The 19,723-nt window shown below is 35.5% G+C and overlaps 1 protein-coding gene across 4 annotated transcripts in view; it reads right to left on the reverse strand.

The window, feature by feature from the left end:
- The window catches only part of znf385c (zinc finger protein 385C), a 118,319-nt gene that overhangs the window by 20,785 nt on the left and 77,811 nt on the right, over nucleotides 1-19,723 (reverse strand). For 3 of the 4 annotated variants that reach the window (XM_051097947.1, XM_051097955.1, XM_051097972.1), the window contains 3 exons: nucleotides 10,718-10,860; nucleotides 6,831-6,941; nucleotides 273-495 (listed from right to left, as the gene is read on the reverse strand). In XM_051097947.1, the coding sequence (XP_050953904.1) occupies nucleotides 273-495; nucleotides 6,831-6,941; nucleotides 10,718-10,860 (477 nt within the window). The remainder of the gene's footprint in view (nucleotides 1-272; nucleotides 496-6,830; nucleotides 6,942-10,717; nucleotides 10,861-19,723) is intronic. The other variant, XM_051097965.1, reaches the window with a different exon arrangement.

Consider the following 19,723-nt stretch of genomic DNA (forward strand, 5'->3'; position numbering starts at 1 on the left):
AGTTTTTTTTAATTGTGATAATATTTCACAATATTACTCTTTTTACTGTATTTTTACTCAGATAAACGCCTTGATAAATGCATTGGTATATAAATATACTGCACTATTTCAAGCTGAATATTCTTGACACTTTCAGAGAGATGTAAAATTACAGAAGTCAAGTTGCAAATGTCTTTCATGTTGTCTGTAACACATTTTAATCACATCACAGCATGTTTCATGCAGTAACAAAACGCCTACTAACGAAGTTAATCGTGTGTGAGTTCACTTACTTTCCTCCATGACGGTGTCATCCAGCAGGGCAGGAAGTGGATCCGGAGCGCTCGTTTTCACTCTGCTGCTGTCTCTCTCCCTGTCCCTCTCTCGGTCCTTCTCTCTATCTCGGTTGTGATGCGCGTTGTCGAGTTGGCGTCTCTGCTGTTTGTTCTTCTGAGCCTCTAATGCCTTCAGCTTACGAGCATGTTTATGGCCTTTATAATGAGCCTCAGCCTGATTCTAGAGAAACACAAATAGAAAGACTGAGCGAAAGGAATGCAAAACCATTACGGAGCACATTTACGGATATTCACACTACCAATGAGATTCACTGAATGGATATTTAGCATGATCCTGTTTTTTCTTTTCTCAAATTCTTGACTCATAGTTTACATGACAACCGATATGCATGTGCACAAAAATACAAATGTATGCATATGTTTGAGTGTCTATGCACACACATAAACCGTGAGTATAGACAGTCTGCATTAGGGTTATAAGAATAAATGCAAAGTGCCCGAATTACAACTGCAGGCGTCAAGTGAAACACACTTTATAATTACACTGTTGAGAAAGGAAGTGTGGAAGATGTGACGTATTCAAAGACACACGCATGTTGACTAACAGTACAGCACCTCTTCAAGACTCCAGCAAGCATCTAGAGCCATAATCCAGATTTCTGTACAGTAATAATTCAGCATGTAATTAAAGTGAGCATGAGCTGTCAAAATGCTGAGCTGTGAATCCCTTATTGCATACCGAAGTAATTTTAAGAACTGAAATTGATTTGAATATGACACTAACACTGTTTAAAAAGCATAGAAATAACATTTAAAATTGCAAACGGAATGGCAGTTGGTTAAAGTTTTTCAACTTGCAAATCAAAGCTAACACCCAGTTCATCAAGCAAATCTTGAGCTAATATCAGAGCAGAAATGAGTCTGTGGGCCCAAAGGGAGTAATCAACCCGCTCCAATCCTCTTAAGTACTTAGCAGATGACCCTCATCTGGGGACGGAGGGGACAACGCTGTCTGCTCTGAAGAGATGAGGAGGAAGCATGTTTATACGCACTCCTGCACACACAAAACTATGTGTGCATACACCAGAGGTCGCGTTAACCGAAAATAATGACGTAAAAATCTGATTTTGACAGATTACACTGAGGGTGATCTATTGTAAAATTGTAGCTGTAATTCCCACCCCTGTCCAGTGTGGCAGCAGAGCATGGGATACAAAACAAAAACGAAATTATCACGAATGTTTTCCTATGCGTTTGATTACGCACAGGCGAGTACACAGAAGCTACAACAATCTATCACGCCACATTAAAGAGCGCCTGAAGAAAAGGACAGAATTTAAAATCTGAGACTGTTTCATATCAAAAGTAACACAAAGCCTAGCATATTGTGATTTATTGGAAGGAAGACGCATGTAACGTTACTGTTCATTCACCAGCTGAAAAACATCATAGACCAAGAGACCGATTGTGATTTAAGAATCGATATTGGTGCATTAAAATGAGAATCTATTAAATTTGAGAAATCATTTTGTTTTTACCCAGCCCAAGCGTATTTTGTTGTTTTTAAACACTGCGCTGTCGTACTGTATGTTCATGATTAAAAACGAAAATGTGAACAAAAATAAAAGCAATTAAATGCTATTCTAATTAAAATATTAAAATTAAAATGACGGTTAATAATAGATTATGACAGAATTTTTACGACCCTGTCTGTCAAAATGACAAACTATGTTGAAGGCGCAACCTACCAGTCAAATGTTTTTGAACAGTAAGATTTTTTTATTATTTTATTAATTCCTTTTTATTGCATTTTAACTATACACGTGTACATACAAATTTCCATGTACCAGATAAAACATAAACCAACAAACAAACAAAACAAAAGGCTTCTCAGTATTTTACATTAATATACAATATCACCTCTTTTCTTATTCTTCTATCAAAATATTTCCAACTCCACCACATTTTAAAAACAATCTGAAAGGTCCCCAAACTCCATCAAATTTTGATCAAATATTTTGATCCACTTCAAATGTTGACTACTGTATACTTTTCCAATTTAAAGAAATAAGCCGTTTTGCTTGAAGAATACATATATTTATAAATACATGCTCCGTCTTTTTTAACTTGATCTCCTTAGGATATAAATAAAATAAAAAGATTAAAGGTGACAGTGGTATGTTAACATCAAGGATCTTTTCTGTCATTCCTTTCACACCTTTCCAAAAATTCTGAACTTCTTCACACTCCCATATACAGTGATATAGCGTTCCTTTAAACTAAGTCACTGCATCTTAAGCAAGTGTCTGGGATATTTTCATTATATTTATGCAATACAACTGCAGTTATGTAAATCCTCATCAACCACTTATATTGTGGAACAGTAAGATTTTTTAAAGGAGCCTCTTTTGCTCACCAAGCCTGTATTTATTTCCAAATTATTATCCAAAGTACAGCAAAACAGTAAAATGTTGAAATATTTTAACTATTTAAAAATAATTTTCTATTTGAATATATATTTTAAAATGTAATTTATTCCTGTGATTTAAAAGCTGAATTTTTTAGCATTATTACTCCAGTCACATGATCTTTTAGAAATCATTCTAATATGCTGATTTGCTGCTCAAAAAACATTTATTATTATTATCATTATTATTATGTTGAAAACAGCTGAGTAGAATTTTTTGAGGTTCAGAAGAACTGCATTTATCTAAGATAGAAATCTTTTTTAACTTTATAAATGTCTTTATCATCACTTTTGGTCAATTTAAAGCATCCTTGCTAAATAAAAGTATTAATCTCTCCTCTTTAAAAAACATTAAAATTCATACAGTTCAAAAAAGTTTGTTGTCAGTATAAACGTTCCGAAAGATTTCCATTTCAAACAAATGCTGTTCTTTTGAACTTTTTACTTGTCAAGAAGATAAACAATTACCACAGTTTCACAGCATTTTCAACACTGATAATAAATGTTTCTTAAACAGCAAATTTATTATATTACATAGCATATTAGCATACTAGAATGATTTCTGAAGGATCATGTGACACTGAAGCCTGGAGTAATGATGCTGAAGATTCAGCTTTGCATCACAGGAGTAAACAACACATTCTATAACAACAGAACAATTTTGTGAAACAGTTTTTTTTTATTATGAAATTGTAATACTTTTTCACTACACACACACAGAGTTTCAAACAGCTATTTAATATTTGTACCAGCTAATAAATCAAATCTGTAGAAAATGTTAGAATAGAAAGAGTAAAATGAGACAAGAGGAAACAGACAGAGAGGCAAACAGACAAACTGAAAGACAGAAAGACAGAGACACACTGTTGTATGGTGAACCACAAGCAGTGGGAAACTAATGAGCAATTGATAGACTTTCAGACGTCTAACTGAGCAAACACTGTTGGGTTTCTCTCTCCGAATATATCTTGGCTAAAAATGCCCCTAACAGCAGTGAAAACTGAACAGCAGAACTACAAATGACGTTCCTATTCAATAATTTTTCAACAGCTTGTCAGAAACATACAAATTCACAACAGTGAGGTGCACATGTTCATTTTCATGGCTAAAATATTGATGTGAGCCACATATGACACTTTGTCATTTTGTTAAAAGCATTTTGATACCTTGCAAATGTGAGATACACTTGTGATTATCCAGTGAATAGACGAATGGGACAAAACAGCAGAAAAGAAGTCCTCAGACGTTAGCTAAATCTGAAATATATATATTATATATATATATAAAAATAAAATATATATAAAAAAAAAAAAAAAAAACAGAAACAGGAGAGTGACAGAATAGTAGCCCCCAAAATGAAAACAGTCATCAGAATTCTTGCAAACCGCCCTGAAACTGATCAAGTGTCGCCCAGAGGCTGACAGACACTATAAGTGAGTGGGACATAACTCTTTATGACAACACAAGCAGCATGAATCTGGCAATGGAGATAAGCATGCTTTCATTTTTCATGCACATCATCTCAGTTGCGAGGATCTTCTTTCCACTCAAACACGCTGTCCAACACAGCACTGGACTTGCCAGAAACAACAAAGACTGTTAAAGCTGCCCGGATCAAGTTATTTACATATAATAAACATAAAAAGCTGTACTCTAAACCCGTACGATTTTTTTGTTGTTGTTTGGTGTGGAACACACAAAAAAAATGGATCGGGGATGAGCGATTTAGACTGTTAAGTTAAGACAGTTTTCTCATCAAACAATTACCATGGAAGTAGTTCTTATGACACATTATATTTCAAGTCTTCCTAACTAACACAATAGCTTTGATTGAGGAACAAGATATTTATGGTTGTGATATTTTGGTTGTTTGAATTTTTCAGAATTCCGTTATTTTCCCCAGTTTAAATTTTTTTTTTTTGTTGTTTTTTGTAAACGTTTTAATGGTTAAATTAAAATTTATAATGTAATATCATGAAACTTACAGAATTTAATGGCAATTTATTAAAAGCCCTATGAAATTTTTTCTCAGTTTTATTTTTACCAAATTCTGTGTATTCCATTACTTTTCTAGATTGCATTAATGCTTTCATTAAATGTTAATAATCAAAAGCATCTCTAATTAATCTAATTAATTGATTTTATAAAAAAAAGTTAATTTATTATTTTTCCTCCCAGAAATTTAGTATTTACATTTTCTGGTAAATAAATTCTGGTAAATATGTCTGTCACAGTTTCTTTCACAGTTAAACTGAACTTTTATTTTGATGGGTTGCTGTAAAGATTTTTAAGACCTTTAAGACCTTTCTGTGTGTTTATGATATGGTGACAGTTTTTCTCAAAAGAAAAGGTAAAATGCTCAAGTGTCTCTCAGAGCAGTACTAGAGATTATGTGTTCTTGTACTCATATATTGAGGCAGCAGAACCTGAAAACACACAGGCTTCAGTATGTGTGTAGTAAAAGAAACCATGCATCTGAGCCATTCATTCACACAGAGACACACAGAACATGCAGGATTCATATTTAAATAGTATTTTGGTGGCTTAATATTCACAGACACTTATACATATCGCGTTTATTTAGATTTAAGTGTACTGACCTACTTTTGATTTATTCATCCAAAATTTGGCAAATTCCGTGACATTCTGCGATATACAGTAAATTCCGCTTATATGACTGGATTCTGCGATTCGCTCCACATTTTCCCCAAATCTGGGAAATCATAGGGCCCTACCTACATTCTGCTTAGATCTTCACCCAAAGATATCATATCACTCAAAATATAGGGTATCATATGTCATATGAACCACTTTTTTGGTTGTTTTTGTACTTAACATCCATGATCACCATGACATTTTGTTGTATGCAAAATAATTGCATGAAGATGAAAATTATTTTGTGTTCAGTGGAACAGCATACAGATTGGGAATGACACAGCAATACAAATGATGACAGAATTTTCATTTTGGGGTGAACATATTAATTCAAGAAAATATTTTAATGAAAATGTCTGTCCTTTATTTTATGTAGCACCAATTTTATGTAAGCAATGAGAGACTTAAGGCTGTGCTATACTGTATTCAATACAGTGTTGCCAACTTTTAGACCCCCTTAGTGACTTTTTTCCAAAAAAAGCGCCTAGCGACAAATCTAACGACTTCTTGGACAAACCTTATTTAGTTTCTGAGGCTCCCCGATACTGCCGCACGAGCGTGAGATTGTGCTTTTCCAGCGTGCGCACAGCTCTCTCTCTCTCGCTGCCTCTGCTCTGTTAAGCGAGCAGCAGAACAGTTTAACTTTCAGTTAAAAAAAAAAAAATTAAAGTGTAAAGCTGAAATCACAGCACAGCCATTGTCTTAATCGTATGTGTATTTGATTTCATTAGAGAATGTGATTATGAATCAGGATTTTAGTGTAAATTAATATCTTCGAGAGCTGGTAAGTCTTAATGAGCCGCGTTTCAGTCAATATTTCAAATTCATCCCATTGTCTGACAACAGAAACAGTAAAATATATTAATATATCTATGAAATATATAAATGAAAACCATTTTATTGAGAATCTGGCTATATTAAAATGCAGTATGTGAGCCCAGAGAGGCAAGACAGTAGAACACCCTGAAGTCATGAATATGCTAATTACCGTATGACGTCATCTAGCGACATTTGGCGACTTTTCAATCTGCGTTTAGCTACTTTCCACTGAACGAAGTTGGCAACACTGATTCAATATAGTGCCTTATATTGCTTAATAGGGATTGGGTTACAGTAAGTCTACAGTAATTATAATAATAAAACAGAAGTCAATGAGAAGTACCATTTAACTAGTTAAATGTGTGTGTGCGTGTGTGTGTGTGTGTGTGAGAGAGAGAGAGAAAGAGAGAAAGATGTTAGAGGGACTGTGATAATTTCACATTATCAAAGACAAAGTGATAAAACCACAGAAAGAAAGAAAGAAAGAAAGAAAGAAAGAAAAAAAAGCGGATAAATGCTTTAAGGGATGAAACAGCTTTTACCCGTCCAGCGTGATGTTCACTGTCTGTCATCACAACTGCGGAGGGTAAAACACACACACACTACACACTAACCGTGGAGTTGAAGCGCAGGTGGCAGATATTGCATGAGATGACCTGTTTTTTCTTCAGGGACTGAGGAACACCAAACGTATGGTTTATCACAGCCTTCTGCACGGGGTCCATCTGAAGGAGGGGTGAGAAAATGAAGTTAAAATGGACTGAAAAAAAAAAAAAATTATACAAATCACTTACTTTGAATCAACAGACTCAATCTCTGCTCGTTCAAACACATTTCTTCCATCCCAGCGGCAACCCTAAACCTGACGCCCGGGGCCGAGGGACTTTCCCCTGACACCCCTCGCCATGGGAACACACACCACATCACAATGACTCTGCAGCTGGTCGCATGTCTATTTGTTTTAGAGCCTCAAGAATGTTCTTGTTGTTCATCCGCAGTCATCCCTGACCGGCTGGGACGCTGCCAGGTCAATGTGTGTGTGTGTCAGTGAGTGTATGTGTCTGATGAAGCCGCCTATTGTTGACTCTGAGTACTGGAGAGGGTCAGGAGATGGTGGAGCATGATATTAATGCGGGAATGAAGGAGATGATGAGATGGAATGAGACAAGAGATGACACCATAGAGAAGAGTGAAGAGAAGAGAGGAGAAAAGATGAGATGAGCAGAGCAGAAGACAAAAGCAACAGTGAAAAGATGAGATGAGAACAGATGACACAAGACAACAGCAGAATACATGAAATGACAAGACAAAAGATGCAATAAAGAGATGAGAAAAGATGAGAGGAAATGAGACAAAAGGAGCAGTGGAAACAAAAGAAGAAACAAGAAGAAAAGAGACAAAAAGAGACTAGAAGACATGAAGACAAGAGAAAGACGAGACACAAAGCAGTAAAATCAAGAGACAAAATGAGATGATGAAGAATAGAAGAGTAAATGAGAGGGGGTGAGTAAAAATGAGAGAAGATGAGCCAAGATAAAAGGTCTAGCAGTAAAACGACATGAAATGATGAGACAAGACGTAAAGCAGTAAACTCAAGAGAAGAAGTGAGAAGAAAAGAGAAAATGCAAGACGAAAAGAAAGGAGGAGACATGAAGAGAAGACTAAACCATCTGAAGATGAGACATGAGACGACACATCTAGAGACAAAAAGTTAAGAGACAATAAGAGGACAATAGAAACCAGAGAAGAAAATAAGAGAGACAAGATGAGACAATGCAAGATGCAAAGAGAAGCAAGAAGACTGAGAGACAAAAACCATCAGAAAACAACACATCATGAGATAACAAGTGAAGACAATAAGAAGACAATACAAGGTGAGATAAAGCAGCAATGAAAACAAGAGAAGAAAACAAAAGAGATGAGATGAGACAACATGAGAAGCAATGAGAAGAGAGGAGACAGAGAGAGAAGACAAATCAGAAGACCATCAGAAGATGAGACGAGATGACACATCATGAGATGACATGAGCACATATGAAAAAAAACATTACATATTATTTATCAAGCTTGTAATGATTTAAATCAATGACTTAAAAAAGTCAGCTTTTTGGCATTTACCATAGAAATATGATGTTTTTAACATGCTATAACATTTTTTGACTGTTATAGCGCCAGCTGTGGTTCAATCTCCCTAAAACTTTGCATGCTTGTTTAAAATCACCTGTCGCATGTGCTCACCAGGTTCTGAGTTTTCGTTTAAGCTTTGTAGGCTTTTGAGTATATTTTGATATGCCCCTTTTATAAATGGCCCCGTTATAGCATCCCAAATGGTAAATTTTAACCTTTTTTTGATAATTATTGACCCAGAGAGTCCAGAAAATTTCACTGTAGTATTTTTTTTCTGGATTTAGCAAAAAACCTAGGACTAGTCTGCAAAAGTAGTTTTTTTACATCTTCTCAGTCATTTAACAAATGTTTGATTGATAGCAGTGGTTCTATAGGCAAAGTTGTTCAGAATGAGGAGTTCTATCGTAAGATATGAATATCATGTGTATGTGGGAAAAAATGCGTGACATACAATCGTTCACGCCCTTGAAAAATGAGATATCACCCCCTATTGGACAATTTCTTTTAAATTTATCACAGACCTTTACAGCTGTTACTCAAACAGGCCTACCGAGTTTCATTCCGATTGACCTCCTCTAAGCTTGTCTCATTGGTGCTCAAGATTCATCAGCCAATGGCGGACATGTTTTTTGAGATACGCAAATGTCCTTACAGACACTTGTGACACTTTGGACCTAGACCGTGCAAATCGATTTTCATGTTTATCAGACACACGGTTGCGTAGTTATGGCCGGTTTTATGTTTTTTTTTCTCTAATATCGCCACCAAGTGGCCAAGCTCAGCGACTTTTTTTCATGTGACCTCAGATTGAACTCTTACATACCAGCTGAGAGTTTGGCGGGGATATCTCATTCTGTTCAAACGTTATAGCTGTTTTTGTAAAGGCGGCCCTGCGCCTTCCGAATGTTTTGTTGTCCTTGTTGTCCTTTGCGAAGGACAGTCAAAAGTTCAAAATTTTTTGGATAATTATTGATATTCACTCTTCAGAGAATCTTTCTGCACTGGTTTGGTTATGATCGGACGAAAAACCTAGGACTAGTTCACAAAAGTAGGTTTTTCAAAAAATGCTAAATACCCGAAAATTTCGCCAAGGTGACGGATGAATCTAACAAAATAAAACACTTGAGCCTGTGACAAACGGTTTAAAAGTTATGAGTGATTTCACACTTTTGAGCGCTGTAGCGCCTCCGTCAGGCCGATTGGGGTGAAACTTGGTGACGTTGTAGATGGTAGGAGTACTACCATCCCTCCTAGTTTCAAGTCTCTACGACTTATGGTTTGGTCTGCACGATCAGCTTTACATGCTGATCAGTGACCATTCCAACAATTACAATAGGGTTTGAGCGCTATGCACTTGAACCTCTAAAAATAAGAGACGAGATGAAACAACACAAGATGGAAAAAGAACATAAGAGACAGAAAGAGGAGACAAAACCATCAGATGATGAGACATGAGACAAAAAGTAAAGAGACAATAAGAAGACAACACAAGATGAGAAGAGGAGCAAAAGAAACAACAGAAGAAAATAAGAGAGATGAGATGAGACAACACAAGATGCAAAGAGAAAAGAGGAGACGGAGAGAAGAGGCAAAACTTTTAGAGACGAAAAGTAAAGAATCAATAGGGAGACAATACAAGATGAGACGAGGTGAGACAAAGCAGCTGTGAAGAAATGACAAACAGAGCAGAGGAGACTAGAAGAACAGAAGAGATGAAAATACTAAAGCAGCAGTAAAGAGGCGAGGAGAGGAGCAGTAAGGAAAGCACAGGAAAGCAGTGGAGGATAAGAGAGGAGAGAGGTCACTGACAGCTACTTTGTTGTACAGACAGGTGCATTTATCATTCTAGCACACACACACACACACACTGATCTGATCAAAAAGAGAACCCACACCTCACTATATATTATCAGTGAATATATGCGATAAAGACGTGTCCTTGGTGTCTAAGATATATTATTTTTTGTTGACCAACACTGTACTCACGAACATAACATGCAGTGTGTGTGTGTGTGTGTGAGTAAGTGAGTCCGGAATGCAGATATCAGAAGAAAGAGAACCCTGTTACACACACAGCCTCCAAAACTGTGCTCAGAGAGTCTGAAACTAAATCTAGATCCTAATCTGAGCCACTGCTTGAGCCTTAAATCTAAAATTACTATCTAACACAATACACCTCTGTTTACCAGACCCTTTTTGCAAAGATTCTGCACTTTTAAAAATACCCTGCAGTCTGCTGAATCGCATCTGACATTTAGAGCTGACATTTGGGACCCATGCGATGCTTTTAAAATGTTCGGAGTTAACTTAAAATGATGACACATTTGGGAAGGTGAGGTGTAGAAAATAAAACCAAGAGCGTTGATTAACTCACAGTGTTGAAGTTGGGGAACAGGCTGAGGGGGGAGGAGCCACTGAGACGGAAGGGCAGGAAGTGTTTCAGGTCCAGAGGGGTCTGCAGCGGGCGACCCTGCACCGGTAATGAGGCCAGCAGGGGGCTCCCCTGAGCAGCCGTACCTGAGAAGAGCAAGAACAACAACCAACAGGTATAAGAGAAAAATGCAGCTGTTCAGACCAATGACAGGAGAGTATTTACATCAAGCAATTAGTGCACAAACACCATGATCAATGAAGAGAAGGGAGATACTTAATAACAGTCACACAGTTCAGTGAACCAGGGTCAGCACAAAAACACATTGACTGATCTAATTTGAATTTTTGTTCTGTCTATTCAGAATGAATTGTTAACTATGGAAAAAATAAAAAAAGGAAGTTGCGATTTTTATCTCATAATTCTGACTTTTTTCTTGCAATTGTGAGTTTACATCTCACAATTCTGTGATTCTGTGATATTTTATTTAGAATTGTGATAAAAACTCACAATTACGAGTTATAAAGTCAGAATTGCAAGACATAAACTTGCAATTCTAAGAAATAAAGTCATATAAAGAAATAAAGAATTTTATCAGAATTGTGAGTTTATATCTTACAATTCTGACTTTATAATTCGCAATTGTGAGTTATCAGTCAGAATTGTGAGATATAAAATGCTAACATTTTTCCCCCTCATAATTGGACTTATAACTTGCAATTGTGAGTTTATTTCTCTAAGTTCTGGGAAATAAGTCAGAATTGCGAGATATAAACTCCCATTTGCGTGGAAAAATGTCAGAATTGCAAGTTATCTTACAGTTCTGACTTTATTTTTTGCAATTGTGAGTTTATATCATGCAATTCTGAGAAAAAAGTTTGCAATTGCTAGTTTATATCACACAATTCTGTCCTTATATCTCACAATTGCAAGTTTATATCATGCAATCCTCACAATTCTGAGAAAAAAAAATCATAATTCTTTCTATGTATATTTTTTTTTACATTCAAATTAACATTAACATTGTATGTAAAAGGGGAAAAAAATTATATTGCAAAATATATTGTCGATTTTATAAAATATATTATATATATTTTTTTATATATTTTATATATTATATTTTTCACTTTTTACATTTTAAGTTGTTCAAGATTGTTTGTTAAGGTTATAAAGAATGTTAAAGAGACAGTAGGTAATTTCATAGCTCTGCTTGTCCTATTGCTCTTCAGATTGTTCTATAACCACATGAGAATAAATAATGATAAATACATCGAGAAAAAGGCATTGATCACATTAATAATACATACACATAAACACACACATACTCTTAATCTGACTTATCGGGTGTGGACTGGACCACATTGGCTGTGTCTCACTCAGAGAAATGGACACCATGGGATATGGGATTTTTAATGGGGTGTGTGCGTGTCTACAGGGATATCATGTTTCTAATGGAGCAGGGATGTAGAGGTTTCTCATTTTCCAGTTGGCTGAATCTGAAATCTAGGAGCGTATAGATACTTACCCTACCACAAAGATCAATCAGTGTAGTGTACACACACACACACACACACACACACATTCATACACACACACTCCACAGAGGCCTGATATCAGTCATTTAATTCTATGTCAAACTGTCACATTTGTGTGTGTGTGTGTGTGTGTGTGTGAAAGAGAGAGAGTACTGAAGCTTTCAACTCACAGAAGTGCAACATTAATCATAGCCCTGACAATTTATTAGAGCGAGTAAACACACAGCCGGCACCTAACCACACACACACACACACACACACAAATATGATCAAACTGTCAGGATTAGGCCTCTCTTAGTGTACAAAAATCATATAGTGCCATTTGAAGTGTCATAAAAAGAATAATCCTCAAAAACCAAAAATATAATCTCATGTCTTTCCAAACCTTTTTAATGTTCCGTCTTCCAGTGGACATAAAAAGAGAAGTTTAGCACAATGTTCATGCTGATTTCCAAACCTGAAGCCATACTAAAAATATTTTGTAAAAAAAAAAAATGCAAAATGTCCTCTGCTCTTAAAAAGAATGCAAAATTCACTTTTACACGTGTTTGCATATAAATGTGTCTTAGCAGTGTGTGAATACAAACACCCTACAATGATAAAAGTCTATTTACTCCTCTTTAAATCCCTAAAAAACCTCCATCTCAAGCCATTTTGATTTTCTGAGCAGTGTGATGTCATATTGCTCAGGCCTCACCCACGACCGCTGACGGACTGTCCTGCATTAGCATATTTCTGCCCTCAGCCAGTTAGTTTTGTTTTTGATGGTAAATGCACATAAAACAGAAAAGGGGATGGAGCGAGCAGTAGCTCATTATCATTTATAGAGACATGCACTAAAATTAGTTGCTGTGAACAGAGCTGTTTTTGACAAGGTAAAAAACGTGTTTTTTAAATGACCATTGAGGAATTTTAACCAAAGTATGTTACAGACATTTCATGAAGAATCATACCCACTAGCTGAAAATGGGCATCTGATGTCCCCTTTAAATTTCATGTTTGCACATATTAAAATTTAAATAAAAATATAATAACATTGGTCTGATGTCACTGAAGCCATAACTGATCACACCACAAAATCTAAATATGTGCATTGGGATTACCAGAGAATAGAGATTATGAGTGAATAACTACTTCTTTTCGATTATGGATTATACCGATTTCTACAGACTACAAGGCATTTTTCCCCTTTCACTGCACAGAAAAAGCCTGCTAAAATCCCAGAAGATAATAAGTCCAAGGGGTTTGAAATGATATGAAGGCGAGTAAATGATGACAGAATCTCTATTGTTGGGTGAACTCTCTCTTTAATTTCCTATTTCTGTAAAGCATACATACAAAGCACGTCAGAGATGTTTCAGTGAGGTCGCTTCAGTCCTAAAGCCTCATGCAACCTCATTCCATCACATTTTCATGTTCCAAAGAAATGTCTGTGTGACAGTGTGTAATCTGTCTAACTCAGTGGAGCTCAAAATAAATGACCAGCACGCCCTGAAAAGGCAGACTTATTTTTCAAGCGGTCATACGCACACAATATTCAACTAGAAATACACACAATGAACGTCACACACATGCTCTTGGCCTCGAACAGATAAAGCTTTGAATTCAGATGGTGCCACCAGTGTATGCTGGTGTTTGAATGTAGTGGACCACAAAACACAGAGCAAAAAGAAAGACAAGATATTTTTTTCCCCCTCTCTCTTTCCTGACAACATTTGAAAGGCGTAATTATGATTTCCAGAGAGCTGTAATTAGCAGAATCCGCTGCTCTTGCGTCTCTGTCTATCTCCCTCCCTCTATCTCTCTCTCTCTCTTCCTCTCAAACATAGCCCCAAAATCAGTGCAGAGTCCAGCTGGCATCTCTCACTGTGTTTCTATGTCACATCACATATTCCTTCCTCATTTGCTCTTTTGTTTCGACACTCACATCCTCACACATCCGTTATATATTTGAATATAAATGCTTGTGCGTAGACTACCATTCAGAAGTCTGGGGTCCAAGGCTGCATTTATTTGATCAAAAATACTGTTTTATTATGACTGTTTTCTACTTTTATATAATGTTAAAATGTAATTTATTCACATGATATCAAATCTGAATTTTCAGCATCATTACTCTAGTCTTCAGTGTCACATGATCCAGAAATTATTCTAATATGCTGATTTGATGCTCAGTGTTTTATCAGTGGGGATTTACAATGTGCTGCCTAATATTTTTGTGGAAATTTTAGTGAATATTATGCAATATAAAATATACAGTCAAAAGAAGTCTCTTCTGCTCACCAAGCCTGCATTTATTTAATCCAAAATACAGCAAAAACAGTACAATTTTGAAATATTTTTACCGTTTAAAATAATTTTTGATTTGAATATATTTTAAATTTTAATTTATTCCTGTGATTTCAAAGCTGAAATTTTAGCATCATTACTCCAGTCACACGATCCTTCAGAAATCATTCTAATATTCTGATTTATTATTACTATTATGATGTTGAAAACAGCAGAGTAGATTTTTTTCCGGTTTCTTTGATATATAGAAAGTTCAAAAGAACAGCATTTATCTGAAATAGAAATCTTTTGTAACATTACAATGTCTTTGTCATCAGTTTTGATCAATTTAAAGCATACTTGCTAAATAAAAGTATTAATTTTAATAATTAACAATAATTAAGAATTAATAAATAAATGCTGATCTTTGGATCTTTATATTCACCAAAGAATCCTTAAAAAAAGTACTCAACTGTTTTAAATATTGATAATAATAATAAATAAAAATGTTTTTTCAAATCAGCATATTAGAATGATTTCTGAATGATCGTGTGACACTGAAGACTGGAGTAATGATGCTGAAAATGTAGCTTTGATCACAGTAATAAATTACATTTTAAAATATATTCAAATAGAAAACAGTTATTTTAAATAGCAAAAATATTTCACAATATTACTGCTTTTGCTGTATTTTGGATCAAATAAAATTGGTAAGCAGAAGAGACTTCTTAAAAAAAAAAAAATCTTACTGTTCAAAAACTTTTGACTGGTAGTGTAAATCTTAAATATTTGTACAGTCACTTCTAATCTATTTAATGTGTCCTTACTGAATAAAGATATTAATTTCTTCTTTAACTTGCACTTGAACTGCATGAACTCCACATATTAGTAACAAATCTGATGATCATGTTCTCCAACATGTGTTGAGCTTCAATAAAAGCAATAACATCTGTGATCAATGTCACAAATGTACTTTAATTACTGACACAGAAATAGTGCAAAATCTAAAATACGCTTGGTTTCATTTTACACTAAAATACTTTTTTCTCGAAATCTTTACAGTTTTGTTTATTTCCAGGTTGAATCCCAAATGTGGCTTTTGGACCCCGCTGCACATGTTTTTTAATATGTTTACATGTGAAAGTGTGTATGAGTGTGTGTGTGTGTTTTGGGAGTTTGGATGAAGGCATTGCCGACATCCCTCTTTCCATTTACATAACGCACAAGCCTACGGCATGTACCGCACACACAACCTAAGCTCAGTGTCTCACACACACTCACAAACAAACCCTGCGGCAGCAGACCCTGCCTGAGTCCATCTTGAGATGAAACCGAGGGTGACAGGCATGTGCGTGTGTGTTTGTGTGTATGCACATGTATATCTCCTTTTATTTGTGCTTGCCTATTTGTATGTGTCTGTGATGCGAGAGAATGTGACAAAGAGAGAGCTGCGTTCTGCGCTGTTGAGACGAACGCATAGTGTTTAGCTGCAGTGTGTGTGAGTGTGTGTGTGTGTGTGTGTGTCAGATTGCACCGGAGCCTTTTAAAAAGCACACAAAAATTCAGCTCTGGCCTGGTCAGTCCAGCAGAACCAGCTCAGATGGTGCAGGGCTGGACCAGAGATCTGCAGATGTTTGGCTCCTCAATGGTGGCCAGATGGTTACAAGACAAAGAACCTCATTTGGATAATATCGTGGTGGTTTTCTAAATCGCTGATGACAAAGTACATTAGTGGAAGATCAATATATCTGCTAAGATAATTATGTGCCAATAATTACCATTTAGATACTATCAGTACTTGCTTGCTCAGCAAGTGTACACTGCATAAAAAATTTTATATGGCGTTAACAGTTGGACAAAACAGCACAAGTGTGGTTGCCAGAATTTTACCGTAAAACATACGGTAGCAACAAGGCAACACACATGATACTGAAATGCAATAAACATTCATTTAACAACATTAGAGTCAGTGTTGCCAAGTCTGCTGTTTTCCCACAGAATTGGGCTACTTTAACACAGTTGCTGCGGGCTTTTTTTCATATGTGCGGGTTGAAGCGACCCCAATAATGTGATATTTAGCCCCTGGAATGCGAATTTTACCAGGGACACCCTGCCAAAAAAACGTGTATTTCACCCCCCGGAATGCAATTGGGCTAGTTTTGGACTAGTTCTGAATAGCAATTGGGCGGGTTTTGTTGTGAAAACCTGGCAACCCTGATAAGAGGTAACATACGACCCTAGTGAACATAACTGGTAAGAAAAAACCTAAAAAAAAACATACACTGTAAAAAATGACAGTGAATTTAACAGTAAAATACTATAAAAATGCTACAGTAAAAATCTGTTAAATGGTTAACAGTAATTTTCCAGTAGTAAACCGTTTTCAAAAGTGAAAAAGAACGTAAAATGTACAGTGAATAACCATAAACTGACATTCCCAGAATTCCCTGCATTACATTTCAAATTTGATGTGTGTTTTTTTTTTTTAAATAACTATGTTTCATAGTTTTTCTTATCAGTTTTGTACATTAGGGTTGTATGTTACATCTAATTTTGTTAAATTAATGTTTTATTTCATTATTTCAGTTTCATGTGTGTTACCATGATGGTGTTTAGTGTTTGTGTGAATGACACTGTGCACCTTCTATATATGTTTGTATTTAAAAGCTGCTTGTGATGCTTTGGATCATCATGTGATTTTCTCATCACCATCTGCATTTGGTCTGGTTATCAGTGTATTACAAAACAAAACAGACTTTAGTACTTCAATAGGTTGGTATATTAACATTAAATCAGTTAATGAAATTACGGTATTTAAATGTTAATTTAAGTTAAAACGGTAAAACCTAAAATGTTGCTACCATCTTTTTTACGGGAATAATCTGGCAACCACAGCTGCCGTTTTTTTACAGTAAATTTTAAGTTTTTTTTTTTAGTGCAGTCATCTCAACAACAAAAACATCAAATGTGAAATATAACAGGAAATCCTGGGAATGTGAAACAATTTTTTTTTTTTTTGAAATTATACGTTCTTTTTCCCTTAAAAAATTGTATTTTACTGTAAAATTACATGAAATAACCATTACAGGAACTTACCATTGACCAACAAATAGGTTTTTACTGTAGCATTTTTACAGTCTTTCACTGTTAAAATCACTATAATTTTTACAGTGTACATTTGGTGTTTAATATTTTTGTAAGCAAATTTTCAGTAAACAACATTATATTGCATTTAAAATAATATCAAAATATACAATATTTATTATTATACATATGTTAAGATATATATATATATATATTAAGATGTAAACAGATTTGTTTTAGCAGCAAGGATCAATTAAATTAATCAAACATGACAATAAAGACATTTATAATGTCACAAAAGATTTTTATTTCAAATAAATCTGTTCTTTTAAACATTCTATTCATCATAGAATCCAAGAAAAAAAAAATAATCACAGTTTCCATAAAAATATTAAGCAGCACAACTGTTTTTGACATTGATAATAATAAGAAAAGTTTCTTGAGCAGCAAATCAGCATATTAGAATGATTTCTGAAGGATCATGTGACACTGAAGACTGGAGTAATGATGCTGAAAATTCAGCTTTGCATCACAGGAATAAATTACATTTTAAAATATATTCAAATAAAATTTCAAATTGCATTCTTATTTAACACTCCTTTTTTTCTTTTACATTTTTTAATTAAATACAAGTAACCTTTGTGAGCACAAGATGCTTTTTTCACCAACATTCAAGAAAATCTCACAGACTCCAAACTTTTAAACAGTAGAAACTCACTAATTTATTTCAGCAATTTGTGTATGATATTTATTTTCTTGTCTTACTGTTTTTTTTTTGCTGTTTTTAAACATTATAAAAATAAGCTTAAATGACTTTAAAGAATAGTTCACTCAAAAATGAAATGTCAGTCTCTTAGTTCATCGTTCATCGTCTCTCAAATAAGTAAGGCTGAGCAAAACTGCAAGTCATCCTCTTTGCCAAAATCTTCAGAAATGTTTACGAACACAGTTTTATGTACAGCGTGCATCTTCTGCTTGTAAAAAAAAGTGCAGTGCATTAATTCAAAATGAATGCTGTATACATTAGCCATTAACCATCCTAAAACACATATCAGTCGACAACTAAAGCAAGATGGGATGTAAGAGAGAGGGAAGAATGCCGAACATACTCTAGCTGAAGTAGTACAAACAAAGAAATAAAGTGGGCTTAATAGTTAATTAAGTGTGAGCGGTTGTAAATCTCGTTTGCTGGTATCAGGGGATTGACTATTGGCTGCATTCAGATACAGTGAGGGAACATGAGCCCTAACGCTACATGACAGAAAGCATCCCTGCGTGCGTCTTTCCATTCCTCAGGCCCGTCAGATGCCTCCTTCTTTAAAAAAAAAGAGAAGTCTAAATAAATAAATAAATAATCTGCAGTCAGGTGCTCTCTCGTTCCTTAAGGCTGCACAAAAAACACATTTCAATCAAATCCCCACTCTTTCTTTCTTCTCTGCACCAGTCTGTCGAAACCCTTCAGCAACCATAATCAGGACTCACTCCCAAATCTCTTCAATTCACTCTCCCTCTCTTTCCGTCCACCTCTCTCTGACCTGCACGTCTTTCTTTCTCTCTTTCCGTCCTTCCCTACATCGCTTCTTCTCTCTGTTCCCTTCAAGAGAACAATCCTAAAGGACGAGTATGCCGGTTTTGATTAGACGTAACAGCGCATGAAGAACATAATGAGAGAGGAAATGATGGAATGATTGTAGGCTTCGCTGAAGCCGCGTGTCAGAGGGACAGAAACAAGCAGAATTAATTAGTTGCAGCAGGAAGACCCTTCCAGAACACAGAGGTCAACCAACGCTGACCTTTAAATCCAGGGGATCTGACTGGATGATGATGCACATATAATATGGTAAGCATAATGAGCAAAGATTTTATCAATTAAGCAACAGAGTGAAAAAGAGAGCCATTATGTCCCTCCTTTATTTTTTGCCTTCCTCTCCTCCTTTGTTGTTATTTTGTGTGTCCCTGTTCATTTTGCAGTTCACCTGCCAGCTTACATGGAATCAAGTACGTAATTAGGGGTCTCTGGCAGTGCATGTGTGTGTGTTTGTGTGTTGGTGCGTGCGTGTCCAGACTCACATGTGAGTGAATAATAATGGCTAATGAAACATCATGATGTGTTCACTCATGC

Source organism: Labeo rohita, chromosome 3 (genome assembly GCF_022985175.1).
Source record: "Labeo rohita strain BAU-BD-2019 chromosome 3, IGBB_LRoh.1.0, whole genome shotgun sequence".
Taxonomy (NCBI): Eukaryota; Metazoa; Chordata; class Actinopteri; order Cypriniformes; family Cyprinidae; genus Labeo; species Labeo rohita.